At 59.0% G+C, this 27222-nt stretch overlaps 4 protein-coding genes across 10 annotated transcripts; 2 read left to right on the forward strand and 2 right to left on the reverse strand.

Annotated features, from left to right (window-relative positions):
• The first annotated feature begins 862 nt into the window (after window positions 1-862).
• On the forward strand, window positions 863-5560 carry GAL3ST4 (galactose-3-O-sulfotransferase 4). 4 transcript variants are annotated; one of them, XM_048517412.1, is made up of 5 exons: window positions 863-1010; window positions 1643-1714; window positions 2733-2849; window positions 3011-3323; window positions 4582-5560. In XM_048517412.1, exons 3-5 carry the CDS (start codon window positions 2740-2742, stop codon window positions 5398-5400), a joined length of 1242 nt encoding a protein of 413 aa, XP_048373369.1. In that variant the 5' UTR covers window positions 863-1010; window positions 1643-1714; window positions 2733-2739; the 3' UTR covers window positions 5401-5560. The 4 variants fall into 4 exon arrangements, with proteins under 4 accessions (XP_048373369.1, XP_048373370.1, XP_048373371.1 ...); XM_048517413.1 differs by having other exon boundaries at window positions 2736-2849; XM_048517414.1 differs by lacking the exon at window positions 1643-1714 and having other exon boundaries at window positions 880-1010; window positions 2736-2849.
• Window positions 5561-9232: 3672 nt separating this feature from the next.
• On the forward strand, window positions 9233-18307 carry TRAPPC14 (trafficking protein particle complex subunit 14). 3 transcript variants are annotated; one of them, XM_048517408.1, is made up of 11 exons: window positions 9233-9936; window positions 10026-10121; window positions 10231-10360; window positions 10468-10554; window positions 10959-11079; window positions 13776-13923; window positions 15374-15456; window positions 16713-16876; window positions 17150-17325; window positions 17640-17833; window positions 17955-18307. In XM_048517408.1, exons 1-11 carry the CDS (start codon window positions 9550-9552, stop codon window positions 18106-18108), a joined length of 1740 nt encoding a protein of 579 aa, XP_048373365.1. In that variant the 5' UTR covers window positions 9233-9549; the 3' UTR covers window positions 18109-18307. The 3 variants fall into 3 exon arrangements, with proteins under 3 accessions (XP_048373365.1, XP_048373366.1, XP_048373367.1); XM_048517409.1 differs by having other exon boundaries at window positions 9234-9936; window positions 17171-17325; XM_048517410.1 differs by having other exon boundaries at window positions 9236-9936; window positions 17192-17325.
• Window positions 18308-19306: 999 nt separating this feature from the next.
• On the reverse strand, window positions 19307-22341 carry LAMTOR4 (late endosomal/lysosomal adaptor, MAPK and MTOR activator 4). 2 transcript variants are annotated; one of them, XM_048517749.1, is made up of 4 exons: window positions 22209-22341; window positions 22034-22114; window positions 19714-19831; window positions 19307-19569 (listed from the first exon to the last, which is right to left on the reverse strand). In XM_048517749.1, exons 1-4 carry the CDS (start codon window positions 22209-22211, stop codon window positions 19472-19474), a joined length of 300 nt encoding a protein of 99 aa, XP_048373706.1. In that variant the 5' UTR covers window positions 22212-22341; the 3' UTR covers window positions 19307-19471. The 2 variants fall into 2 exon arrangements, with proteins under 2 accessions (XP_048373706.1, XP_048373709.1); XM_048517752.1 differs by lacking the exon at window positions 22034-22114 and having other exon boundaries at window positions 22209-22280.
• A 1684-nt stretch (window positions 22342-24025) lies between these two features.
• On the reverse strand, window positions 24026-27135 carry LOC125445024 (transmembrane 4 L6 family member 5-like). The gene is made up of 5 exons (XM_048517836.1): window positions 26207-27135; window positions 25736-25801; window positions 25338-25504; window positions 25050-25242; window positions 24026-24536 (listed from the first exon to the last, which is right to left on the reverse strand). Exons 1-5 carry the CDS (start codon window positions 26387-26389, stop codon window positions 24522-24524), a joined length of 624 nt encoding a protein of 207 aa, XP_048373793.1. The 5' UTR covers window positions 26390-27135; the 3' UTR covers window positions 24026-24521.
• Window positions 27136-27222: the final 87 nt, after the last annotated feature.

The raw sequence follows: 27222 nt of genomic DNA on the forward strand, positions 1-27222 counted from the left end.
CTGGCATTGCGCCGGCGGAGGAAGCTGCCGGACTGGGCGAGGAGAAGGGCCAGAGCGTGCGCGCCATCCGGCTGACGCTCTGCGCGCGATCCTGTCTCTGGAAGAGCAGCAGCCCCACCGCGCTGCCCGACCTGTTACTTCGGGCCGGCCGAAGCCCACAGAAGCCGCCTGGGGAACGCTCGGCCTTGTACCCAGCGGATGGGGGGGGGGTCCCCCAGGCGGCCCCGCGGCCTTCCCTCCCCCCAACCCCCCCCCCGGTAGCCTCCAGCTGCGCCTGAGCAAGGGCGCGGAGGGCCGGACGGTTTGCTTCGTGCCCCAGGAAAACAGCAGCCCCGGAGCCTGCCCATGAGATGCCAGCGTGGCCGGCCGGCTGCTTGCTTCCGAGGAGACGGCGGGCGTCGCAAGTGTGGGCGGCGGCAGCCTGTAGCGCGCCGGGTTCCTCTGGCGCGTCTGTCCCGCAAAGACTGTTTGCGTGTGCACAGTGCACGCCAGCCACGGAACAGCCCGAGAGGGCCGAAAAGCCCCCCCCCCGCGCCCAGCAGCCCCGCATTGGCTTCTGGGCGAGGGGGGGCGGGGGGCCACTGAGATGCAGGGTCCTGTTGCAGAAGTCAAGCTCGGCCGCCCCCCTTCGCCTCTGGGCTGGCTGGAGCTCGGCCTGGCGGGGAGGCGGCTGGCGGGCGGCCCCGTGGTTCTCCGGGGCGGGTTTCTTCGCCTCCCCGCGGAGCGAGGCCGCAGCCGGGCGGGGAGGCGGGACAAGACGGGGAGAGGAGCCAGAAGTTGGGTCAAGGAGGGGGGCGGGCGGGCGGGCGGGCGGGTGGGCGCGGGAGGAGGGGCGGGTGCGCGCGCGCGCGCGGCGAAGAAAAGTTCGAGAGAAGCGGGGGGAAGGGGGGGCTGAGGAACAAAGGGAGGGGGAGGGGAGGGGAGGAGGGGACTGCCGGGCCGACTCCCCGGCGATGAAGTTGCTGCTGCTGCTGCTGCTGCTAGGCGGCTGCTAACGGACCCCTTGTCAGGTAGGGGGGAGTTTGTGTCGTCCCCTCCCCACAAAAAAAAAACCCCTCTCGAACTGTCGGGGAGTGCTGCTGATGCCACTTTCTCCCTCAGCCACTCCGATCTGGGATGGGGGGGCAGCCGATTTGCGGTATTGCAGCCCCCCCCCCCCCCCACCACCAAAGATACCTCGGGCGGCGGCTTGCAGCCCGCGTGTTGACAGAGCCAGCAGGAGCATCAAAGTTCTGGGAGGGAGCGGCCAGGAGGGGCAGCGAGTGGAGCCGGGCTCTCGAGCGCCCGACAGGCTCGCCAGGCGGCAGCGGTGGAGGCATGGCACTCTGCACATGCCCCGCGGGAGCGGGCAGCTCGCAACAGCTCCGCCGGTTCCGGAGGCGGCTGCCCCTGCGGCTGGGACAGCTGCTTGGCCCGGTGGCCCGCGGCGAGGTAGGGGGGAGGCGCCGAAGCACAGCCAGAGACGGCGGCCCGCTCGCTGCGGAGGGTCCACGGGGCGCCCCTTGCCAATCCTGGCCAAAGCGACTCTCGGCCCCTCCGGACAGGGGCTGCCTCCCGCCCCCTTTCCACCTGCTGCTCTTTGGGTCCTACCCGCAACCCGGCCCTGTTTACCCTCTCCCCTGTGCCCTCCCCTCTGTGCTAGGTGCTGACCAAGCGGTGCGAGGGACACTCTGTCCGGGGGCGCGGTAGGCCCTTCCCTGGGCCACCTGCGCAGGTAAGTGCGGGCCCAGAAGGACCTCCCCCCTTCTGCAGCGTTGATCCTGGCCAGGCCGGCACCTTCCTCCAGCGAGTCCCCTGGAAACCCCAGGGCAGGTGCAGGAGAGCTGGCCATTCTGGGCAGGGGTCCAGCCCCCAGTCCTGCCAGCTAGGAACCCCCCTCCCCTTCTGCTGCCTGGGGGAGTCTGGTGGGGCAAGGAGAGGTGGGGGCCACGGCTGTAGAGGAGATGGCCAAGCCAGAGGTGTTGTGCTTTGTGGTGTGTGTGTGTGTGCGTGCGTGAGTGTGTCCTGGGGGGGCTCTTCCCCACAGCCCCCTGATCTCTGGGATGGGGGTGTGCTTTGTGTCTGCTGCTTCCAACTCTCCATCTGTGTCTTGCTGACTCTTCCTCTTCCTGTCTTTCCCAGTTAGTGCCCTAGGCTGCTGGGCTGGGCTGTGTACACAGGGGAAAGTGACCGGTGTGGGGCAGGATGAGGAGGGGCAGGCTGCCTCTGCTTACCTGCAACACTCCTGGACTTGGCCCTGGCCTCCACACCCGTCTTGAGGCCACGCTCCAAGGTGCGGCTGCTGAGAGTCTCCACACTCCTCAGAGTTCTCCAGGCAACTCAGGAGGAAGCCACGGGGCAGCAGGAATGGTGGGCTGGCTGGTGGGGGGGGGTATACATGGGGTTAGGGGTCTGGTCCAGGCCTCTTTTAGAAGGGAGGAATCCTCCAGTGGTGCCAAAAGTGCCTCTGAGCATGGGCTACGTGCTCTTCCCAGGTGGAGGGGGCTTCCTCCAGCCCAAGAAGAGCTGATCCTCAAAGCCCCACATGCGACAGCTTGAGGGCCAGGTCTGCCCATGCTCCAGACCATGGACTTGGCCTCTGGGGTGGGGCAGGGCAGGGGGAGCTGGGTCTGGAGTGAAGGCCCAGCAGGACTCTCTCCAAGGGGGTGGGGAGTTTCCGTTAGCACTTCTGCGAGGCTCTTTATTAATCACGTGCCCCCTCTTGTCCGCGCCTTCTCTGCCCCCCTCCTCAGCAGAAGGATGAGGGTCCTCTTTGGATGTGGCGGCTTCCAGGTGCTCTGGGCTGCCCTGGCCGTCTGCATGACAATTGGCTTCACCATCCAGCTCTGGGGAGTCTCCTTGCAGAAGAGGTAACTCTGCCCCGCCCCCTCACCCGTGGCTCAGGGGAGATGCTCAGAAGGGCCACCTGGTGGTGTGTTGAGAGAGGGGAGCAGGAGGGGGCTGATCTGAGCTCTGCTTCCCCCAGTCAGGGGGGCCCTTTTGCTGACCCACCCCTGCTCTTCCCCTTCAGGCTGCTTCCCGTTCCTTGGGCCCCTCCAGCAGAAGCCAAGGAGGTCAGGGAGGAGGAAGCCCTCCCCAGCCCGAGCCCCCCGTGCCAGCCCCGCAAGCACCTGGTCTTCCTCAAGACCCACAAGACCGGCAGCAGCACCATCGTCAACCTTCTGCATCGCTTTGGGGACTCCTGGGGGCTGCGCTTTGCTCTACCAGCCCGCTACCAGTTCAGCTACCCCAACCCTTTCCAGGCACGGCGGGTCAAAGGGTGGCATCCCAAGGGGCGCCCCTTCGACGTCCTGTGCCACCACATGCGCTTCAACCTGCTGGAGGTGCGTGGGGCGGGCGGGTGGCTACTGTGGTGGGAGCAGAGTGAGAGGCTTTGAGGCAGGGGAGCCAGGGCCTCCGCCGCCCGCCCGGGGAATGGGAGGTTTGGCCCGGAGCATTTGCAGCCTCTGCTCCAGTGGGCCGAGAGCTCCTCCCCTGGTCTTTGACCACCACAAATCTGCCCCCATCCTGCTTTCTAGGAGTTCTCCATGCAGCCACAAGAGTGAGACATTGGTCCTTCTCTGAGTGAACGACATCTCTGGTTCCCAGAAAGCTGAATTCCGAGTTCCACACTTGTTCGCAGGGGACAAACCCTGCAGTGTTCAGGGACAGCAAACAACAGAAGGGCCCCGAGGGGGAGAGCCAGGGCCTCAGGGGTCCAATCCCTGCTCACCACTCCAGGGGACAGCACGGCCAGCAGGAGGAGCCATGTAGCATCACCGACAGTTCTAGCGGGTGAACATAAGAACATAAGAAAGAGCCTGCTGGATCAGACCAGAGTCCATCTAGTGCTACTCACAGTGGCCCACCAGGTGCCTTTGGGAGCTCACATGCAGGAGGTGAAAGCAAGGGCCTTCTGTGGCTGCTGCTGCTCCCAAGCACCTGGTCTGCTAAGGCTTTTGCAATCTGAGATCAAGGAGGATCAAGATTGGTAGCCAGAGATTGACTTCTCCTCCATAAATCTATCCAAGCCCCTTTTAAAGCTAAGGGTGGTGTGCATTCCAGCCTCTGGGGGAGTGTGTCTGGCAAGGACATAAAGGGGGCAAGCCTCCCTCTTATTGGTCAGTGAGGCGCTGCTATATTCTGCCTGTCCGTCAGAGTTCTGTAGCAGTTTGGATGTCCAGCTAAGTGCTGAAAGACCCAAGTTCAAATCCTTGGCCCAGTCACACACTCTCAGCCTAACCCCATGGTGGCGAACCTTTGGCACTCCAGATGTTATGGACTACAATTCCCATCAGCCCCTGCCAGCATTGGAATTGTAGTCCATAACATCTGGAGTGCCAAAGGTTCGCCACCACTGGCCTAACCTGTCCCTCACAGTTGTGGTGAAGAGTAAAACGGAGAGGATTTCTATGTTAATGTGTTATATGAAAAATTTAATAAACATTATTTTTTTAAAAAAAGAGTAAAACGGAGAGGCGAGAACCATGAACACTGCCCAGAGCTCCAGAGGGGAAGGGTGAAAATGTAGCACAGAGTTTTCCTGTGTCCTGCACGCTGTTTTCCTACCTCACGGAGCTCATTCTGTGTCTTCTGCCTCAGGTCCAAAAAGTGGTGCACCCAGACAGTTTCTACTTCTCCGTTGTGCGAGACCCAGTGGCCTTGGCAGAATCGGCCTTCTCTTATTACCGGGGTGTAGCACCTGCTTTCCACCGCGCTGGCACTCTTCCTGAGTTTCTAGCATCCCCGCACCGCTTCTACCAGCCTGGTGAACGAGGCAACCACTATGCCCGCAACCTGCTCTGGTTTGACTTTGGCCTGGATCCACCTGCAAGCCACAGCCCAGCCTCAATTGACGCTGCTCTTGAAGAACTGGAGCGCATTTTTCATCTTGTGCTCCTAACAGAACACATGGACGAGTCCCTGGTTCTCTTGCGCCATGCCCTGTGTTGGACTCTGGATGACGTGGTGGCATTCCGCCACAACCTCCGTAGCCCTGAATCCGTGTACACGCTGGAGCCCAGCAATGCTGCCCGACTGCGGGCCTGGAACTACCTTGACTGGCACCTCTACGCCCACTTCAACCGCACCTTCTGGGCCCGTGTGGAGAACTTTGGCTATGCACGCATGGCCCGGGAAACGGCCATGCTCCAGAAGCACCGGGCACAGCTGATGCAACACTGTTTGCAGAACGGGGGCCCTCTGGAACCCGGACAGATTACTGACAAGCGCATTCGCCCATTCCAGTTTGGGCAGGCCCCAATCCTAGGCTATGCCCTGCAGCCGGGCCTGGCACCCAAAGATCAGGAGGTGTGCCAGCGCATGGTTACCCCTGAGCTCCAATACAAGGACCTTTTAGATGCCAAACAGTTTCCTGCATCCTTCCAACGCAACAGCTCCCAGCCCAGGGCAGCGAGGTAGCCCGGACAAGCCGGTGGCATCGGCAGGCAGAGGCGGGGAGCTCTGCTGTGCCTGCTCGTGGTCACGGTGGGTGCTCTGCAGGAATCTGCCTGGCAATGCTCTGGCAGGGTCCGTGTGCATCGACTTGTGGTGTTCTAATGAAACCTTGGTTTGTTCATAATTCTTTCTGGTGAGAGTACTTCAGCAGCGGGGTGGGCTGCCGGGGGAGGGGGTGACTGCCTCGCGGGCAGCCTTCCAGCAGCAGCAGGACAAACAGTTGTCTGGGGTGCTCCAGGCTGATCCTGCCTTCAGCTGGGGGTTGCACTAGAAGAAGAAGAAGAGTTTGGATTTATATCCCCCCCCTTTCTCTCCTGCAGGAGACTCAAAGGGGCTGACAATCTCCTTGCCCTTCCCCACTCACAACAAACACCCTGTGAGGCAGGTGGGGCTGAGAGAGCTCCGGGAAACTGTGACTAGCCCAAGGTCACCCAGCTGGCATGTGTGGGAGTACCCAGGCTAATCTGAATTCCCCAGATAAGCCTCTACAGCTCAGGCGGCAGAGCTGGGAATCAAACCCGGTTCCTACAGATTAGATACACGAGCTCTTAACCTCCTACGCCACTGATGCTCCTAGATGGCCTGTATGGTGCCTTCCAACTGATGATGGCTGCTATGCATGGACTAACACACACACACACACACACCCATCCCACCCCAGCAGAGGGGCACTAAAACCTCCCGAGTGTGGGAAACCTTGAATCCAGTTTGCCATGACATCTGAAAACAGGAAGCTAAGCAGATGAGAGTTGTTGGCTGTTGATTCCAGAAGCTGTGCTGGGAAGAAGCATTTAGCCACACTCTACCAGTGAGGAGAGGCCCTGCATGGCAGGCTAGTGAGGTGCCTGTGGAAGGCACACAGTCCCCGTGCGGAGCTGAAATGAAATGCCCCCCAGGTGCAAAGTGGACACTCATTTCTGAAAATGTCAGGCGCTGGGACCTCCGGGAAGCAAGTGGTCACCAGACCCATTTCCTTGCAGGCAGGGGTAGCCAGAAGCGGAATTCACAGTTGATATTCCATCATCCCCACCCAATCAGCTCTCTGTTGCATTGGGACTTCTGGATTTGAGTCCAGGAGCACCTGAGGGACCAACGATGAACTTTCAAGAGACAGAGGTTTCAAACCTGGCAGAGGGAGTGTTGGCTCTGGACAGGTCATACCCTAAGGCCCTTGTCAGTCTCCTAAGCGCTACCAGACTGGGATGGAGCTGGTCTGGCTGCCCTCCAGTGTTGGGACTCGGAACATGCAGAAGTTGGGCTCACAGAAGCAAGGTAAGCCGAGGCTGGACTGCTTCTTCCAGTAATAACGCTTGGCCGCCTTCTTGCTCGCTTTCTCCCTTCCCCGGAGACCATCTCTTCTCTGCTGCCATCTTCACCACTGTCCACCCAACCCTCCTTTTGCAAGACGTCGTCGGCACAAGCCATGATGCAGTTCTAGCACGGCCTTCTTTCCTTGGGTCCTCTTCGCCCTGTGAGAGCGCCCCAGACACAAAAGCACACCCTCCGCAGCACGTGCCCTTTCCTGCTCTCTGCAAACAAGGGGGACAGTTCTGAATGCTGCTGGTTGGCCTTCTGAACTGACTGGCAGCCACTCAGGAAGCTGGATTTGCCCATGTGCTGTGTGTCCCTCCTCCTCCACCCGCCACCTTCCCGGAGCCACAAAGGAACTGCTTTATACTGAATCAGGCCAGCTGCCCCATCAGAATCAATTCACTCTGCTTGGAAGGCCCCCCTCCCTCCCTCCCCGGCCTCTCAGGCAGAGGGCTTTCACCTCACCTCCCACCTGGCCTTTTCAACAAGAGATGCTGCCAGATATTGAACCTCCGGCATGCCAAGGGGAGACTCACCTGCTTTGCCAGCCAGCTGTGCCAGTGCCAGGGGTGGGGGCGTGGATGGGGCCCCCTTCACAAATGTAGTTTGCCAAAGGAGGGCAGCAACAACAGCCAGACGCTGCGCAGGACAAAGGACTGTTCCAGCGAGGCCCCCCCAGCTGAAGAAGTTATTGGGGTAACAGGAACAGACACCAAATACGGACTGAAAAATCACGTGACTGAAAAATCACATGAATGCATCCATTCATGAAAATGGTGATCGTGTTTACATCTGAAAGAAAATAATTCATGAATTTAAAGACAATTACTCAGTCACCAATTTGAAGTATAACATCTATGACCGTGGTGGCGAACCTTTGGTACTCCAGATGTTATGAACTACAATTCCCATCAGCCCCTGCCAGCATGACCAATTGGCCATGCTGGCAGGGGCTGATGGGAATTGTAGTTCATAACATCTGGAGTACCAAAGGTTCGCCACCACTGATCTATGACAAGAGACAACAGATGAGGTTATAAGCCTTTATTGAGGTGAACTGTGTTGATAACATTGAAGGAGGTTGTTTGACTGCATCGGTGTTACTGAAGTTCTCCCATTGGAGATATTTGTAATGAGAGTAAAGATTTAGTAATAGCAATTGCATTTTATGTATGTTTATACACTGAAAAAATATTTGTAATATACACAAACCACTGTGCAGCACACATGTGTCGCGTGATTTTTCGGTCCATATTTTGGTGAATGCTGTTGGGGGCACACTTACTATAGTAATGGGAACAGACCCCTGAGCCACACCGGCCCCCTTGTTATTCTTGGCTTTATTTAAAGGCTGTCTTTTCCCTTGATGTTCAAGGCACATCACACAGTGTCAGTCAATGCAGTCAATAGGCTGAAGCATCTAATAAACGTTGTAATAGGAATGGGAACTACAAAAAGCTGGACTCATACAGAATTAGACACAATATGTTAGATGGTGCAGAAAATGGACCGTCACGTGCAGCGAGAGCTGGACAATCCACACGGCAAATGGACACTGGTGGTCACTGGGCACAGCAGCCTCATCCACGGTCCGTTCTCTTGAGTCACACGACCTTTATTAAAGTCTCCTCCTGAACAGTTCTGGTCTTCGTAGTGTGCAGAAGGGAAACAGTGTGCGAGCCCTCCTGACCTCCTTGGGTGGGGGGGGGGTGTACGGGGCCAGTTCTTGCTCCTGCCCACTGACAGGGGGGCCCCCTCAGAGGAGTGATGCTGTCATGGTGGACTAGCAGAGAAAAGGGCCGAAAGCCACAACAGGCTTTCCACATGCCACCCACTACTCTGGAGGGACTCCAGTACTCGATGGGCAGCCAACAGAGTGATTGCAAAATGGTGGGGGGGGGGTCTCATGGCTCCTCCTAATGACTGCTTTTGTACAGAGGCCGAAAATTGCTCCAGTGCCGGTGAGGTGGTGTGTGTGGGGGGGGGGGGGGGGGGGCGGGGCTGAGGAAAGGTAAAGGCTGCAAAGAAGAGCGGGGCCTTCAATAAATGCCCCCTTCCCAACCATGCAGTAATGGGATGCTGTGGCGTGGGGCGGGAGTCCCATTTCCCAAGGGCAGAGCTGGCCTTTCCTGCCTGCCCCGTCCCCCTGCAGTCTGTTTATCTCCCCCCCCCCCCGGGGGCGGCACATCCTGAGGAGCCGACAGTTTCTTCTGGGTCCAACACTTTTAACTGCAAACTTTCCAACAGAATCGGATGCAGCCACGTTTGAGAAAGACTGCAGGCACCAAAGCCGGGACAGCAGCTGCCCCCAAACCGGAATGACCGTGAGGGGAAGGGGAGGCAGAAGCTCCCCCCCCCCCCGTTTCTGGAGGCAGCCTGCTCGGGGTGGGTGGGGGGTGTACCCATCCCATAGAGCCTGTCCGTCTTCTGCAGTGCGGCGGGGGCGGAGAGGTAGGTAACTCAAGAGAAGGCTGCCGGGGTCGGAATGAGACCGGCCGAGGACCCCCAGCCCCCTCTCCAAGGAGCCAGCGACCCCCCCCCGCAGGGGCGGGGCTTGGAGGCCGGCGGGGCTGGCTGCGCGCGCGCGCCTGCGCGTTTCTGCGCGCATTCCTCCTCCTCCTCCTCCGCACTCCGCTGCCGGCCCGGCCTTGCTCCTCCTCCTGCTGCCGAGGTGGGGCGGGCTGGCTCCTGCCTTCCTGACCGGCCTCCCCGCCCTCCGGGCTCGGGGCTCCGCTCCAGGCCCCACCCCCCGCAGCAGCTGGGCCGCCGGTTCCGCGCTTGGCGGGGCGGCCGCCCGGCGGGATGGAGTCGCAATGCGACTACTTCATGTACTTCCCGGCGGTGCCCTTCCCGGCCCGCGAGGCGCTGGTGGCGGAGCCGGGCCGGTACCGCGCCCTGCCGCGCAGGAACCACCTCTACCTGGGCGAGACGGTCCGCTTCTTGCTGGTGCTGCGCTGCCGCCCCGGAGCCGCCGGCAGCCCCCGGCCGCCCTGGGGGGAGCTGGCCGCCTCGCTCGCCGCCCTGGCCAGCGTCAGCCCCGGCGCCAGCTCCGCCTGCGGCTGCGGCGCGGAGGGCGGCGGTGAAGAGGCCGGCCCGGAGGCCTCCGCCGACGGCGAGGGGAGCCGCTTCCGGGACTGTCCGCCGCTGCTGACCCACGGCCACGGCTCCGCGGAGAGGCCCGCCGCAGGAGTAAGTGAGATCCGGGGCCGGCGCGGGGAGGAGGGGGGCGAGGCTGCCCCCTGACGCCGCCGCCCCGTCGGCCCCGCCTTCCCCTCCAGGTGCCCCTGGAAGAGCCCATTGTCTCCACCGACGAGGTGATCTTCCCGCTGACCGTCGCTCTGGACAGGCTGCCCCCCAGCACCGTCAAGGCCAAGGTAGGGCGGCGCGGCGGCGCTCCCTCGTCCTCTCTTGGCGGGGGGGGGGAAGGGGGCTTCCAACCAGCGCTGCTTCTTCCTCCACCACTCCTCCCCCCCCCCCCCGCAGATCGTGGTGACCGTCTGGAAACGGGACCAAGAGAAAGCCGAGGTGCGGGAGCGCGGCTACCTCAGCATCCTGCAGGATCGAGCCCCATCGCAGACCTTCCGGGAGGAGCAGGGGGCCTTCAAGGCTCAAGGTGATCCCAGAGCGCTGCGGGGAAGGGCTGCCCGGGACGGGGGGGGGCAAGCGCCCCCACCCTCCTCTGCCTGACGCTCGTGCCTCTCCAAACCCTCCCCCCTGCAGTGAGCACCCTGCTGACCCTGCTGCCGCCTCCGGAGCTGAAATGCCAGCCGTGCAACGTGTCCGGGAAGCACTTGGCAGTCCTGAAAGGTGCTGGGGCAGAGAGGCTATGGGGCATAATGGGGAAGGAGGTCCCGAGGATGAGGTTTCAGGTGGGGGGGAGGGGAGGGCGGGTGCTCCTCTACACAGTCTGCCCGGGCTCCTGGTGACCACCCCCTCGTGGCCCAAGCCGATGCAGGTGCCCTCTTCCTCCTCCCGTTGTGTGGCCACTGAGCCTCGGAGAGACCCCAAGCAGCACTGGAAGGGGGGAGAGGGGATGGGAGAAAGTTGTGCGTCTGGAGTTCCCACAAACACCCCCTCCCCTCCCGAGTCGGTGGGGCAGTTGGTGAGGCTCTAGGCTGACTGCAGAAGGACATTGCTCTGGGGGGGCATGTGGCTCCTTTTTCTGGAAGGGGGGCCTGATGTCCTCACCCCGATTTCATTTGCCCTGTCAGTTCTGAATGCTGCTTCCCAGGAGGAGCTCTCTGTGTGGGATGTGCGGATTCTGCCCAACTTCAACGCCAGCTACCTTCCCATGATGCCCGATGGGTCCGTCTTGTTGGTCGATGATGTCTGGTAAGAGACGGCGGTGTGAGGCTGGGGTATCCTGCCACTTTGGCTTCTTGGTTGGCACCAGCAAGCTGCCTCAAGCTGCCCCGTTGGCATCAAAGGACCTCCTGCTTCTAAAGGATGTTCAGGCCAAGGTGGCTGTCAGGTGCCTCTGAGGAAGGGAAGGGAAGGGAAGGGAAGGGGGACTGACCACAGGAGGTAAACCTCAGGTACCCTTCTTTTGCCTGTCTGCACCAAGTGCTTCACACAAGTAATCCAGCTGCCACACTCGAAGCAAGAGGACGGGGCAACTGCAAACTGCTCAGCTGGGCTGCAGCAGCCGAGGACAAATGCGGCACTCGTTTGAAAAGGGGGCTCTGCCTATAAGCAGTGGAGTGGTTGGTGGAAATCCTGCCTGGGTTTGTCAGGGGAAATCCTGCTGGACCAGTTACTAGCAGAGTGGATTGTAGGCCTGGTTTCCGCCAAGGTGTTGCTCAAGCAAGCAGATGATCCCCCTCATCAGATACATTCAGTGTTAGCTGGGAAAGCCCCCCATTTCCAAGAGGGCCCCTCACTGGGCCATCATCTACCTGGGGGGTGGGGGTGCTGCTCAGCACCTGCCACTCTTCAGCATTCATGGCAGTGAGGCAGAGTGGGGGGGGGGAACCCTTTTCACCTTTGCAGATGAAACATAAGAGTGTTGGAGGGGTAGGAATCGCAGGAAGGCCTCTAGAAGAAGCTCCAGTTGATTTTCATAGGTTGGAAAAGCTGGGCTGAAACTAACAGAGACAAGAACAGACACCTGCATTAGGGTGTCAGCAATCTAATGTACAGGTATAGGATGGGAATGGCCTGGCCTGGCCTGGCCGTAGCGCACCTGCTCTTCAGTCATGCACTTCACTGATACCCCCTTTTCCCCCACTGTGGGAATGCAAAGTGGTTGAGTGCGCATGACCGGCCCATGGGCACACAGTCGGCTTCCGTGGCAGAGTGGGGATCCGAACTCATCTTTCTGTCCAGTTCTGTCCACTGCGTTGTGTGGACGATCAGTGTTTTAAATCAGACTCTGGAAAATAATACAGTGCAGATATAAAGAAACACTGAAAAGCAAAGATTCCAGAAAAACACTTTGGCTGGAATTTGTTCAATAGCAAATTAATTTTTAAATCATTTTTTAAACTAAAAAAAACAAGAAAAAGGTAAGAGCAAGAAATACAATACTGAACAATGTCTTCATTGTAGAACGATGCATTTATAACAATAACCGTTGTGATGAAAAAGTATTAATTAATTAGACTGCTTCCAACATTGCGGAACGTACCACCAGTAAAGTATTGAATCCATTCAGAGGGGATGACAAAGAACTAGATCCTTTGTTAACTGAGAGGAATCTGCTGGGAATGGAGTGGCCAGACCATTGAAGGACCCTCTGGAGCACAGGTGTCAAACTCGCAGCCCTCCAGATGTTATGGACTACAGTTCCCACCATCCCCTGCCAGCATGATGCTGGCAGGGGATGATGGGAACTGTAGTGCATAACATCTGGAGGGCCGCGAGTTTGACACCTGTGCTCTGGAGGAATTAGGCAGAAGAATGGAGCTGGAGCTCCAAGAGGCCTCCTTCCACCACAACACTGAGTTGCAGGGAAGACCTGGAGGGAGGGAGGGAGGGAGGGGCAGGGCACTCGCCCCCCCTCTCTGGGCTGGCTGGAAGTGGCTTGTTAGCCCCAGATGGAAAGAGAACTCGGGTCGCATCAGCCTCCCGGGTCTGATACTGCAGGTCTCTTTATGTCCACATGAGCAGAAAGGGAGTTTAAACGTTTTTTTTTAATGTGGCAAATGTTGTGTATGTCAGCAAAGCGAGTTTCAGTCCATACAATCAATCTTCCCTTTTCATCGCTCTCAATAAACGCCCACACAGCCCTCCCCCCCTTTGCTGAACTCACAATGCTTCCCAAATTGCCCTGTACCTGGTGCAAATCCACCACCTCTTTCCCATCACACCCACACAAGCGAATGTGAGGAGGGAGTGCGGGATGCGGGCAGGCCACGCCGTGGATCACAGGCACAGCTGCAGCTTCCCTCTGGGTTGCTGCTACCCTAGAAGAGATGGACTCTTCATCCCACTTGCCTGCTCAGCAAAGAGGCCGAGGCCAGGGCTCGCTCGGTCCTGAGGGCAGGGTTGCGAATTGCATGTAATAAGTGAGCAACATAATAAGAGCCAAAAGAAAGCCCTGCCATTCCCAGCTCTTCATCTCTGTGAGGACTGACCCTCTCAGCCTGGGACTGACGCAGCTGCAAGAAAGGCAGATGCAATTTAGGCTGCCTCAGAGGAAGGCACACATCCGGGTGAGCCCTTCTGTTCTGCGCCAGTCAGCTCCCTGCATGGCGAGTTCAGAGGAGTGCGGTGGAGCTGGCCGGGGGGGCCTGGAAGGCAGGTCTTCTGACAAGGGGAGACTGGCAGAGTCCTGTGCAGGGCTTTCTGGTCGAGTGGGGCCAGGGGTCATCATCTGCTGTGCAGGTGGGCAAGGCGATTTCCTCTGGAAAGACCCGGCAACGTGTGCGGTGAGAGAGGCGTGCTGCAGCTGCATGCTCAGCCATCGGCCTTTGTGAAATTCCCGATAATATGGTTGTGCTGAGGGGGTGGGGTGTGAACGAGGGAAGGGTAGCAACTGTGTCTGCATGTGTTGGGGGCGCTTACTCACTTGTTGCCCCTCCCCACAGCCATCAGTCGGGCGAAGTTTCAATGGCCTCTTTCTGCCGTGTGCCCTCAGCTGCCTCAGCCTGTCCCTGCTCCCTTCGAGCTCTCGAGGAGCAGAATTTCCTCTTCCAGTTGCAGGCGCCAGAGCAGCCCCCCCACAGCACTAAAGAGGTGAGTGTGTGGGGGCAGGGAGGGTTTCTTGATGGGTCTTGTTCAGTGTTTATTAACTAGGTATTATAGCCCACCTTTCTCTCTGGGACTCAAGGCAAATTATGCAGAGAAAGTCGATACAGTCAACAAGATAGGACATCCAATAAACTATTATGTGGGAGTTGGTTTGTAGAAAATTGGGATCGACCAGAAATCTGAAATCGCACCGAAGCAAAGCATAAGTGCTGACATGATGCGTTAAGTGATGCAAACGTTATATTGCATAATCCTCCTCACAGCAACAGAGGCAGCATACTTGATACACAGTACTAGACAGCACAGTCCCTAAACCTTTACCCAAGTATCTTTCTAAACTGTTTTGTTATGTTTTAATTCTAATACCTCTGTAAAAAAAAGTCTTCTTGAATAATTCAGAATAATTCATAATTGGCAGAGAGCCAACCAGCTTTCCTGGCCTCTGCCTGACCATTTCACAAGGCGGGGGGGGGGGGGGGCACCAGCACCAAGTCCTGCTCGGATGAGTGAAGCTGCCCTGGTAGAACATAGCAGGAGACACGGCCCAGCAGGTAAGAGGTACAAAGGCCATGAAGACCTCTGTATGTGCCGGTCAGCGCCTTGAACAGACCCTGATAAGTGATGGGCAGCCAATGGACTGACTGTGGAATGGGAATAATATGCATCGGGGGTCCGTAACATTTTTAGGCCTGCAGGCACATGTGACATTTGGACACAGCATGGTGGGCACGTGCACAAAATAGCTGCTTCAGTCTCACAATGAAGATCCTAGTGCTGTGGTGGCAGCTGCTGCTAAAGCAGCGTTTTTAAAAATCTTCATAATCTCCAGTCAGCCCTACTTGGCCCCACCCACTTTCCAAAAAGGTGCCACGATGCCACTTGGAGGCCCCCTGATATGTTTGCTCCATCTAGCTCCCAATAATAGCTGACCTGCAGCGTCTGAACCAACTAGAGGCTTCAAGTTAACTTTGGGTGCATTACCGTGGTCTAGCCTCAATGATTCCGTGGCATGGATCCAAGTGGCCAGGCTGGCCGTGTCAAGGGAGAGCAACTGTCTTCCAGGCGAGACTGAGTTGGAAGGCAGTCTTTTCTGCAGATACATTACTTTGCTTCTCCAACAGTAACCCCATGGTAACCCCAATGCTCTTGGCTGAATCAGCAAGGGTCAGCTTAACAGTACTGAAGGGGGGGGGGTGCAGGGGGAAGGGCAGTGTCCCTCAAAGGTCTCTCTCTTCCCAGCCAGCCTGACCCCTGCCTTTCCAAGGTTCCCTTTGGGCTGGTTAACTCTTTGCCATTTAACCCTCTAGGTACTGTGTTTCACAGAAAGTGCCAAAGAGGCTGGCCTGTGGCTGGCTAGGAGGCAGGGAGAGGGGTCTACAGGCATCCAGAGTGGAGTGGGGGGTGCCTGTCAGTCACTCTTGCCTTCCCTTTGCAGGGCCTGGAAGTCCCCCTCATTGCTGTGGTTCAGTGGTCAACCCCCAAACTGCCATTCACCACCCGGATCCATACTCACTACAGGTGAGAGTCGCTCCGCAGGCTCAGGTTCACCCTGTCGTTTTTCTGGGAGCCGCTCCGCAGTCGAATCTCACACCACCAGAAAGACGGAGGCCAAGTACTGCCAGCGCCTCGCCTCCTGGAGACTTTGCAGAAACGATGTCGCCAAGTGATGTTCTACACATGAGTTCTTAGGTCCTTCCAGCCCCCATTTCTGCCTGATTGCATTTTGGCACAGTGTAGGCCTTTAACTTTGCAATTTCACTGTGATGGGTGGAAATGCTGATGCAGAGGTATTGGGTAGGGCTGGGAAACACTTTGGGGCTGCAGCGTGCCGAGCCCCTAGAAAACTGACGCTGGAGCTTCTGAGGGGCATTTTTCCTGCTCTCTCCTGGGTTAGTTTTCCTCTTTCATCTCTTTCAAGAATCTATTGCTAGGAAACCACAAGCCACAACTCTGAGCCTCGGGTGTGCTGGCCACGCGCTCAGTTAAGGCGACCTCGGAAATTCATGAATTACTTGCCTGAATTGGCAGCATTAATTGACTTGTGTGTACGCTGACTTCATTAATTCAGTAATGTGAACCTTAACAGGATTTAAAATGTATGTGGCTTACTTGGAACTCCTCTTCAGTGCAGCCAAACATTTAAAACAGGATTAAGAAGGGGACTGGCGGCTGCCTGGGAAGTCATGCTAGTCTTTCCGCAGAGCAGGTGCAAAGGATGATGGGTCTTGCTCACCCTACGGCGTGACGAAGAAATTTGGGTTCAAGGTTTTGTGCATCCAAGCTGGGAGAACAGCCGGTATGAGAGGCTGGTGAGGAACGGGGTGTCTTTTCCCCCACTTCCTCTGTGCTGCCTTAGTTCTGAGTGTGGAGCTAGTACCGCAGGTGTAGGGGTCTGACTGGCCCACAGCTGGCTGGCCTCTTTGTGATGGTGAGCCAGGAGCCTTTTCCTTGCCTTCCAAAGGAAGGTTGAAGTGTGGGGACAGGGGGAGTAGCATCCACCTTCCTCTCGGGTTGGCAAGAAGGTCTAAGTGGCTTGGTAGCATTTCTGGTGCTGCAGTAAGACAGTTCCCTCCCCACCCACCCACCCAAAAAAAACCCCCAGGAAACTGCTCCCACTGCCAGCAGTCTTTCTCTGCCTCGGAAGAGAGGTCTTTCCCATAATCCCTTTTTGAACAGGACATGCTACCAAGAATAGAACCTGGGACCACCTGAATGCAAAGCAGCTCCGCCCCCTCCTCCTCCCAAGGGTCTGTATCTCTCCCTGTCTCCTGCAGGCTGCCCAGCATCCGCCTGGCCCGCCCGCACTTTGTGATGATGGCCGAGTGTGAGTCTCCGGTGACCCTGCACCGCCGCTTCACGGTCACCTACACCCTCATCAACAACCTGCAGGACTTCCTGGCTGTGCGACTGGTGTGGACGCCAGAAAGTACAGCTGCTGGTCAGTAGTGGGGGAGGGGGGCAAAGGGCACCAGCTCAGCTGGGAGGAGGAGGAGGAGAGATGGGGCTTCCACTACATGGTGCCCTCAGCTGTTAGGGTGGAGCAAAAAGAGAGCGCCCCAGAAACCTTGGGACAAAAGAGCCGTGTTCTAGAGCCACTGGAAGAGGGTGGGACGCCTCTCTCCTGTGCCCTCCACCCCCCGGAGGCATTTGGGTGGCCCCAGCCTGAGCAACCAGCTGGCCAACCGTGCCTTCCCTCTGCTGCCTACGGCAGCCTTGCCCTTTGCTCCTTCAGGCAAGACGCTTTCTTGTGCAGAACGGCGGGCGGTCCACGACAGCCAGGACTCCATCGTCTGCCACACGCCCCTCAACAACTTGGGCTACTCTCGCAAAGGCAGCGCCCGCACTTTCTGCGTCACGTTCCAGGCCCTGCGGGCTGGCCTCTACGAGGTAAAGAGCCCACCCGCTCCCCTGGCTTTGAACTCGGGGGGGGGGGGGGGGGCTTCTGTCCTTCACAGTCCAAGTGGGTGGGCGGGGCCCAATTTGGACCTCATACTGCAAGTGCAGACGCACCGTCCAGGGGCTGCCTCCGCTCTGGGAAGAGGGCCGGCAAAACTCTGCTTGGAGCCCCGTTCCACAGAACCCTTCTGGACTTGGGTGTGAATTGGAACGGGTGCTCTGAGGGATGGCGGGAACACTCCTGGCCCTGTGGCGAATCTGGACTGTGGGCTTGTTCTCTCGGCCCACCTTTCGGCAATTTTAAGCTGTCCCAACACATGAAGCTGAAGCTCCAGTTCACCGCCAGCATCTCCAACCCGCCCCCCGAGGCCCGGCCTGTTTCCCGCAAGAGCAGCCCCAGTAGCCCTGCTGTCCGGGAGCTGGTGGAGCGCCACCAGGCCAGCCTGGGCCGCTCACAGAGCTTCTCGCACCAACAGCCCGCACGAGGGCACCTCATGAGGTGAGTGAGAGAGGCTGGAAGGGGGAGGGACGTCCCCTGGGGCTTGGCGTTCAGGGAGGGGGCAGGGGTGGCCTGGCTTCCCTCCCCCTGAGCAGGATCTGTCTCTCCTCTTCCCAACCAGGTCAGGCAGCGTCATGGAGCGCCGAGCCATCACGCCGCCCGTGGGCTCCCCCGTTGGCCGACCCCTTTACTTGCCCCCCGACAAGACCGCTCTTTCCCTTGACAAAATAGCCAAACGCGAGTGCAAAGTGCTGGTGGTGGCCCCCGTCACGTGACAGGGGCAGGGAAGCCCCCCCCCCCCAGCACACTGCAGCATGCCTTCCCAAGGTATTGGCAGCCCCTTCCTGCTGCTCCCCATCTGGGAGTTCAGTCACCCCCCCCCATGTTCCTCTGGGGAGGGAGGGGCTGCAGTCTTGCAAAGGATTGTGCAGTTGCATGGAGAGCCCGATGCAGCTCTGCAGAAGCTCCCCCACCCCCCAAAACCCGTGTTTGGAGGCCCAAAGCCCCCCCCTCCCATAGATCCTCTTCTACCTTCCCTGCAGTCCACATTGCTCTTCCTGTTTATTCCTCTCCCCACATTCTCTTTGAGTTGAGGCTGGGAGCGAAAGAAATACATCTGTGTCCTTTACTCCTCCTCATCGCTTGTCTCCGTTCTCCCTGGGCTTGCAAGTGAGGCCACAGTCCAGAGCAGCCCCCCCACCCCTGCTGATGTAGTGCTATCACAAGAAGCGGAGGGGCAGCTGCTTCGAGATGGCAATGTGCCACCCTCTGCTGGTCAAGGGCTTCTCGGAGGCTGGACTCCCATGCAGTGAATGGCGCCACTTTGTGCTACTAGGAAAGGGACGGGTTTCCTGTGGGAGGAGGGGGGGAGGTAAAGGCAGCTGGCTATTCCCTATAGCGCACCACAGTCCGCTCCCCCGTACCCCAGGGAGGGGCTGGCACCCGTGCCAAGTGCCCTGCCGTCTCAGACTGGCATGCTCCTAACCGGATTGCACTTTATTTAATTTTTATTATTTATATGTATTTTTATTTGCCTCAAAAGCTGCTTGAAATCTGTGTGTGTCAATAAACTGCACTGGATGTCATCTGGACTGTTGAGTGTGTGGAGGTTTTTCTGGGGTGGGGGGCCAAACACATCCCCTCCCCAACACTGTTCAACAATTGTTTGTGAATCTGCAGGCAGGGTACACTGTGGATCTCAACAAGGGGTTCACATCCTGCGTGGAAGAGCAAGGGCACCGGTTCTTTCCCAGCAGAGGCTCTGGCCGTCCTTTGCCCAGCCTGGTGCAGACGACACAGCCCTTTTGGTCCGGGGTGAGCGCCTGCTCGTTTCCACTAGTCGCTTGCTGGCCCAGTGATTGAGGACAAACCAATCTACAGCCAGACCTCCACCCCACCAGCGCTCTTTCTACGGAAAATAATGGGCGATCGTGTCTCAGAAAGCAGCTGCCAGAAAGTTGCCAATACAACTTCTCAGTGAAAATAAATGTTTTTAATTTGGTTCCAACACAAACAGCGTACACATTGAAGGTATCCTACATGTGCCTAAGCCAGCCTTCCACACACACACATCACCACGAACGTGGCAGGGTGAGCCACGAGCACAGGAGAGGACGGGGCTCTGCGGCCCCGGCAGGCTCAGACCAGCACGGGCTCCCGGACAGAGTTCTGCCGCTTCACCACGAAGAGCTTCTGGCCAGAGACGGTCACCAGGAATGAGTGTTCCCCAAACACCACTGCGGGGAGAGAGGAGGAGGGTGAGAGCAGGGCCGGGGCAGGCGCGCTACTGGCATCCCCTGCAAGCCTCACCCTCCGGCCGGGGCAAAGGAGAGGAGGGCCAGCTGCTCCCGCCTCCCCCCCTCCTCCTCGTGCGGGCTCACCGGAGATGCGCCGGAAGGGCACTTCCGGGCAGCGAGGCAGACGGAAGGCGCAGGCTGTGCTCACCAGCTCCGAAATCACGCTGGCCGCGCGCTCGTCGTTCTCCAGGTCACCGGCCGACTGCAGGGGGACACAGCCAGGGAGACGGGGGAAGGCAGGGACATAGGTATAGATTTTTTTATGGGGGGGTTCGGGGGGGCCACACACCCCCGCCCCTAGGGCATGGCCACACCTCCCCAAGCCCCGCCCCCAGACTAGCGTTTATGAAGCAGCTCTCCAAGGCCAGGTACGGCAGACTCCACCGCCCTGCCCCCCACCAGCTGGGCTCCCAGGGGGCAGCTGGCAGTTCCTTCTGCCTTCCCCTCTGAGCAGAGTCATAGAGGGAAAATAGAGCCCGGTTCAAAATCTGAGTTTTGCACACACACCCTGCCCTTGGGCAGCCGCTTTGATGATGGAACCCACCCCCAAACAGCATCACTTTCAATGGTGTTTAAACTAGAGAGTCCAAATTCTCCTTTTAAATCCACCTTAAAGGGAGAATCTGGGGTCCCCAGTTAAATAACATTGAAAGTGATGCTGTTTTGGGGTGGATTATCCCCCACCCTGAAACAGCATCACTTTCAATGTGGCGTAGTGGTGAAGAGCAGGTGCTTTCTAATCTGGAGGAACTGGGTTTGATTCCCTGCTCTACCGCTTGAGCTGTGGAGGCTTATCTGGGGAATTCAGATTAGCCTGTGCACTCCCACACATGGCAGCTGGGTGACCTTGAGCTAGTCACAGCTTTTCGGAGCTCTCTCAGCCCACCCACCTCACAGGGTGTTTGTTGTGAGGGGGGAAGGGCAAGGAGATTGTAAGCTTCTTAGAGTCTCCTACAGAAGAGAAAGGGGGGATATAAACTCAAATTCTTCTTCTAAACTGAGGACCTTAGATTCTCCCTTTAAATCCATGCCGAAGGGGGTGGATTTAAAAGGAGAATCTGGGGAAATTGGGGGGGTGGCTTCTGCCAGGGGTGAAATTGTTAAGCTAGCAGCACCAAACTTTAAGGGTATATTTAGGAGACTCTCCTAATGATACCACCCAGGTTTGGTGAAGTTTGGTTCAGGGGGGTCCAAAGTTATGGACCCTCAAAGGTGTAGCCCCATCTTCTATTAGCTCCCACTGGAAACAATGGGGGATGGGGCACCCTCTTTGGGAGTCCATAGTTTTGTACCCCCTGGACCAAACCTCACCAAACCCAGGTAGTATCATCAGGAGTTTCCCCCAAACAATCCCTGAAAGTCTGGTGCTGCTAGCCCAGGGGTCGGGAACCTGCGGCTCACGAGCCGCAAACGGCTCTTTAGAGCCTGTGGTGTGGCTCACCTCTCCTGGCAGACCTGCCCCTTCCTGCCAGCAGAGACTGCTGCCAAGCCAGTTAGTCCCACAGAAGGAAAGCGTTCTCTCTGCCGCCGCCACCCCCCCCCCTGGAGAGAAGAAAAGCGGTCTGCGCCACCGCCTCAAGTGCCCAGCTGCCATCAGGAGAGAGAAGCAGTGCCTCCCACTGCAGGGGAAGAGAAAGCGGCTCACAGGCAAGCCGGCTCCCCACTCCAGGGGAAGAGAAGAAAAGTGCCTCCACGCCAGCCCCGCCGCCCCCCCCCAAAGAGCAGAAAAAAAGCCACCAGCTGGTGCCTGCCCAAAAAATCCCCGGAAACAGCCTCAGCCCTGAGTTGGCAACGCAGGGACTTTTGACAGGTCGAAAGAAGGAGGGGGAAGGAGCCGCAAATATGGTGAAAGTGAAACCAGCCGAAGTAGCAACAGAAGCAGCAGAGTCGAAACACCAGCCTCCGGCTGCCTCCCCCCAGAGAGAAAAAAGCGGCCTCCGCGTTTCCAAGGTCCGGCTCCCCACAGAGGGGGGGGGGGGGGGGAGAGAAGGAAGTGGTCCTCTCCGTGGGCAAGCGGCTCCATGAATTTTCTTTTCCGGGGAAAATGGGCCCAAATGGCTCTTTGAGTCTAAAAGGTTCCCGACCCCTGGACTAGCCTAAACAATGCGCCCCCTGCAGGCCAAAAACCAAAAAACACTAAAAATGTTTTTAAAACCCAAAAACGGGTGGGCGGAGCTTCGGACATGAATGGGGGGTTGAACCCGAGAAACCCCCCCTTACCTACGTCCTTGGGGGAAGGCCGCGCCCCTCGAGCCGCCGCGCCCCGCCCCGCCGCGCCCCCCACCCACTCCCCACGCCTTGGCGCGCCCACTCCCCGCCCGGAGGCCGCCGTTGCGCAGGTTGCCCCCCCCCCACGCGGCTGCCGGAGATGGGGGGGCGCAGAGGGGGCGGGGGGGGGACTCACGGCCAGCACAGCCCCGTCGCAGATGACCAGGTAGCCGGTTTGGTCGGGGACGCGCTCCAGGCCCTGCGTCAGCGCCGTCGCCTGCGGGCGGAGAGAGGCGGTCAGGGGGGGGGCGGCGGCGGCAGAGGGACCCGCCACCTCCCTCCCTCCCTCCCTCCCTCACCCACCCACCCACCATGTTGTGACTCCGCCGGCGCTGGGTCTCACGTGACAAGGAAGGGACCGCACCGCCACGCCCACTTCCCTGAAGCGCCCCGCCCCTTCCGGAGCCCGCATTTCCGCCTTGCTCCTGAACCCCGCGTGGCCTAGAGCGGCGCCCATAAGCGGACCGTCCAGCCCCGCCCCCGTCTTGGTGGGGGCGGGGTCATCAGAGGCGAGCGCCACCCCCGCAGGGCGGCCAGCTGAGCCGCAGCAGAAGCCGGAGGAGGACCGCGCCCCCCGCCCGCCCGCCCTCTAGTCCCGGGGAGGGGGGCGTGGCCGGGCCCCTCCGGAGCCGCTGGCTGGCCGGACCTTCCCTCGTGGGTCAGCCTGAGCCGCCACCGGAGCAGCTGCAGAGGCTTGTGCGGCGCCGCCAGAACGGGACGTCCCGGGAGGGACTCCAGGCCCGGTCAATGTGCCGGCTGGTCTGCCGGGGCTGTGCAGCCGGCGCAGGGTTGGGCTGTGACTTGCGAGGCCCAGATTCAGACCTCCACGCTGCCGGGTGTCCTGGGGCCAGTCACTCACTCTTGGCCCCCTGGGCCTACCGCACAGGGTTGTTGTTAGAATAAAGTGGAGGAAAGGAGGAAGCCTTGTGCAGAGTGCACACCTGTGGCCCGCTGTCTTCCTCAAGAAAGCGGCCTGAGTCCAGCCTCAAATGCTGTTCCTTTCTTGAGCTCAACTGCGATGCACAGACCCACCGCCTCGCCAGCATTGGAACATGTGGGGTGGCCCTTCGATGGCTTGTGCGAGGAGAGAAGCTCTCGCTGTGACACCTTTTGGTGTGTGGCATCCCTCAGGAGGCAAACCTCTCCCCAGTGTGCTCCCCAGCCCCTCTTGGGGCAGACCTGGTGCTCTGGCGCCTTCCCCTGGTGCCTCACGGGTTGCTTGCACAGGAAGCCCTTGAGATGGGCCCAGAAGGTTGGTTGGCATGCGCAGGTGCAGAGGCAGAGCTCGTGTATGGCAGTCGCCTGGGAATCAGTGCGAAGTGTCCTGTTGTCCCAGGAGAACTGAGAGTCTGGGGAAGATGGGTGGCCCCTAGGAGCCAGATCTTTTCACGGAAGTTTCTGCACCATTCCTGGCCCCCTCCCCACTAAGTTTCTGGGCAAGCCGTGGGGTCCTGGCCATGCAAGGGAAGTGTGGCTGGCCAGCCACCTTCTTCCAAGCAGGAGGGACGCTGACCAAGGGAGCAGCTGCCCTTCGCAAGTCAGTGCCTGATTCTTCAAGAGGAAAGTGGCTCAGAGGCCCTTTTCCATCCTAGGAGGCCGGGGGGGGGGGGGGGGGGGGGGGGCATTTTTTAGGGCTCCCTACACGCTGAAGGGCCCTCTTCCCCTTTCCTGTTTCCCAATGGCCTGTATACTACATAGAAAGACGCTCTGGGGCTGGGCGTTGCTCATTTGCCCCCTGTTATTCTTTCTTCCAGGGTAGGCTGCAGCTTGGGGGGGAGGGGGTTGCCTGTCCTAAATGCTGCAGTCCCACTCCAGCACCGTAGGGAGAGCAAGGCGCTCTTCACATGCCCAAAAGCACACTCAGCTGTTATTCCATATCTTGTGGCACGCTGGCAGTTTTTCAGGTGACACGCCAGTGCTGGTTGAAAGTCCAGACCAGCCCTTCCCATGGATCAAACCTGGGCATACATGCCACCCCCCCCCCCCATGCCCCATAGAGAACCCTGGAATCCACCGCAGCCATTTCAGCAGAGGAGCAAAGTTCCCACGGCTGATTCCCGTCCCCCCTCCCCCCCATGTCTCATGGTGTTTGTATGCATCTACTGGATTCAGTTGATTGCTCAAATCATTTACAGTTTAATCGGTCCAGCTGTTTATTTGTTTTTAAACAACATTGCTCATGTAGGTGAGTTCTGATCAGTGCAATGGGCTGGAAATGTTTCCTGTAGTCGAAGCCACATTGAGTACAAGCTACCCAGCCCTGCTCTGCTGCTCAGGGGGTCTCCCAGGAGAGCAATGCCCTGCTGAGTGGCCAGTCGTGCTGTGGGAGGGAAATGGGGGGCGGGGGGGGGGGGCAGCGGCGGCACAGGGTCCCGTGCCAAGAAGCTGAAGCTCCTTCCTGCTAACCTTTGATTCCCCTTATCTCTGCTGTGGCTGTCCCAACTGACAGGTGTGGCCAGATAGGAGAGGGGCAAGCGCCAGTCCTGCCCAGTTGTCCTGGCCGGGCTCTTAGGGGGGAGGCAGACGGGGGCCGGAGCGATGACGGGGTGGGGGTCTTCTGTGGAGACGCTGGACTGAGAGGAGCAGCAGCAGCGGCAGCAGCGAGGGGCTCGGTGGTCACCACGTCAGTAGTGGGTCTGCTGTGAAAAACGAAAGGCCAACAGCAAAGTCAGCACCAAAGAAGGCTCTCGACTTCTTCCTTGACCCCGAAGGGCTGCCCTCAGCCAGAGCCGGCTCAAAGGTGCCAGGCACCGGGACGGCTGCAGCTGGGCATTGCTTCAGCTGCCCCCACTTCATGCGCAGAGACAGACTCAGCAGCTGACAGGGGGTGCCTCAGCGCATAGCCCCCCCACCCCCGCCTCCAAAGAGACTTCAGAGCAAGCTGAAGGCAGAGGAGGAGAGCCGTGCCAGGAAAATAGGGATACTTACGCTCCCCCCCCCCTACACACACACCCATGCCCCAGAAGAAAGGTCTTCCTCTCCCGCCCCGTGGAGAACACCCTGGCCGGGCCTCATGACCTGGTCACCCTGAGAGGACCTTCCAGCACACGGCCCTGGAGGCGTCACCCCACAGGAGGGCGGCTGAGCCTGGCAGCAGGCAGACTGCCAGGCCTGTCCCGGTCCAGGAGGCCCAGGTGGGCCTGGGAACTCACCGGGGGTTTCTCCTGGCTGCAGGTCCCACACAGGCAGCCGAAGAGGCCGTTGACCACTTGGATGCCGCAAAGGACCAGCTCCACCGCACTGGAGCCCAGGATGAGCGAGAAGAGGATCACGTTGAACTCAGTGACCCCCTCTGGCACCCGGCAGAGGTCCCAAAGGTCACGGTCAAAGAGGTAGCTGTCGTTGCTGTCAGCAGGAGGGACAGAGGCGGAAGGGTGTGAATCCCGGCCAGGGCTCCTCGGGAGACCCCCGAGTGCCCTGGCCTCCAAAGCCCCACTGACCTGAAGCTCTGCTCTTCCTTCCAGAAGGGGCGTCCCCAGTCAGACAAAGTCCCGTTGTCCAGTTGGTACTGGCAGAGGGGCCCCCGCAGGAGTCCCAGCACTGAGACGCTCAAAGCATACAGGGAGCCAGCAAGCCCTATGGCCGCAAACAGCACTGAGAGGCACATCTGGCCAGCAGAGGGAAGGAAAGAGGGTGGTCAGCAACCAGCCTCAGGCCAGGGAGGGGCTCACTTGGCTAGCGGCAGAGGCCAGGGTGCCAGCTGTGAGGATACCCTGGCCGTCTGCTATTTAGGTGCAGGTGACTCAGGTGGGGCACGTTGCTTCCTCTCCCCCACCAACACACGCACACACGGAGAGGAAGGAGTGGGGAAGGGGAAATCACAGGGCTCATAGCTCACCCCACAGCGGTTCCCACAGCATCCTCGACGCCCCGTGGCCTGGATGTGGATGGCTGGCACCAGGATCTGCGGAGATAGAGAGAGCCTGGATCACTGCCAGGAGCTATGGCTCAGGAAGCAGGAATACCAGAAGATGCAGCCTCCCCTCCCCCCATATTTCCCCCCTCCCAGTCCCTAAAGCCACATCCACGTGAATCCACAGCTGAAAGGGGCATGGAGCTCCTTGAGGGTGAGGCACGATAAATGCCAGAATGCCCATGGGAAGCCCCCCCCCCCCCCCCAACACACAAGGGTTTCATCCAGGCAGCAGCTGCTTTCCAGATTCATTCCAAAGCTCTGGTCCTAGTGCAAGAGAAGCCCTTTCCGACTTCCTTTGTGTCCCATGTACGTTGAGGAGGTGGCCCCAGGAAGAGATGGAGGACGGTGTCTGTGACTCTCCCGTGCCACCCCCCCCCCCCGCCACGTCCTTACCATGATTCCACCTCCTATGATCCCCCCCAGGTAGAGGACCTCCGGAGTCAGGTGCTGGCCTCGGTTCTGAACATACTCTGTTTTCCAGTTGGGAAAGGCCAGGAGAAGGTTGGCCACCATGCACAGGAGGGCAAAGGGCCAGAGAGCAGCGCCCACCACTTTGGAGCAGGCGCCTGTACACATGGCGAGGCAGAGTGGGCCCCCTGGGCGGAGGGCGGCTTATATGCGACAGGAGGGCTCTGCCGCACCACTGGGTGCTGGGGCGTGGGGTGGTGGCAGCGGCGGCATCTGGGAGTGTCCTGGCTGTTTGTCTTATAAATGCCACCTTTGCCCCCTTGCCAACAGACACCCTGGGTGAGATATTAGGCTGGCTGGGGGCCAGGAGCTGCTGCTGCTGCTGCCTTTTCTTGGATGTGCTCGCCCCATGGGGGGAGGTACAGTCACACTCTTTTGACATCTGGCAGGTAGTTCTGCAGCTTGGAAATACAGGTCGTGGCTCCCCTGCCTACGATTCTAACTCTGGGTGATTAGGCAAGAGGGTGCAGTTTCAAAACAAACAAACAAACCCAGACCTGGAAGCAAGTAGGGTCCGGGCCTGTGCCTGAGGCTCAGGCCATAATGCATCCTAGGCCTGGGCCACAACTGCCCACCCCATTTCCACCATACTGCCCAACCAGGATGAGGCACCACACAGAAAGCGCCACCCCCTACTCCTTGGAGAATCAAGAGTGCTGCAGCAGCCATCAGTAGCCAGGCTCAGCAGCCAGTGGGCGAGAGGGAATTCTCCCTGGGCTCACACAGGCCATGAATCATGCAATCAAAGAGCTGGAAGGGGCCATGCAAGCCCTCTGGTCCAACCCCCTGTTTAAGGCATGTTTTGTACATATTTATATGTTAAAAATGACTTCCTATTTTCCAGCCGGCATTTCCCCCCCTTAATTTATCCCAATGCTCTGCTGCCAACGGCAACAGCCCCCTGCCCTCCTCTAGTGACAGCCCTATAAATAATCTCCCCA

Source organism: Sphaerodactylus townsendi, linkage group LG15 (assembly GCF_021028975.2).
Source record: "Sphaerodactylus townsendi isolate TG3544 linkage group LG15, MPM_Stown_v2.3, whole genome shotgun sequence".
Classification (NCBI taxonomy): Eukaryota; Metazoa; Chordata; class Lepidosauria; order Squamata; family Sphaerodactylidae; genus Sphaerodactylus; species Sphaerodactylus townsendi.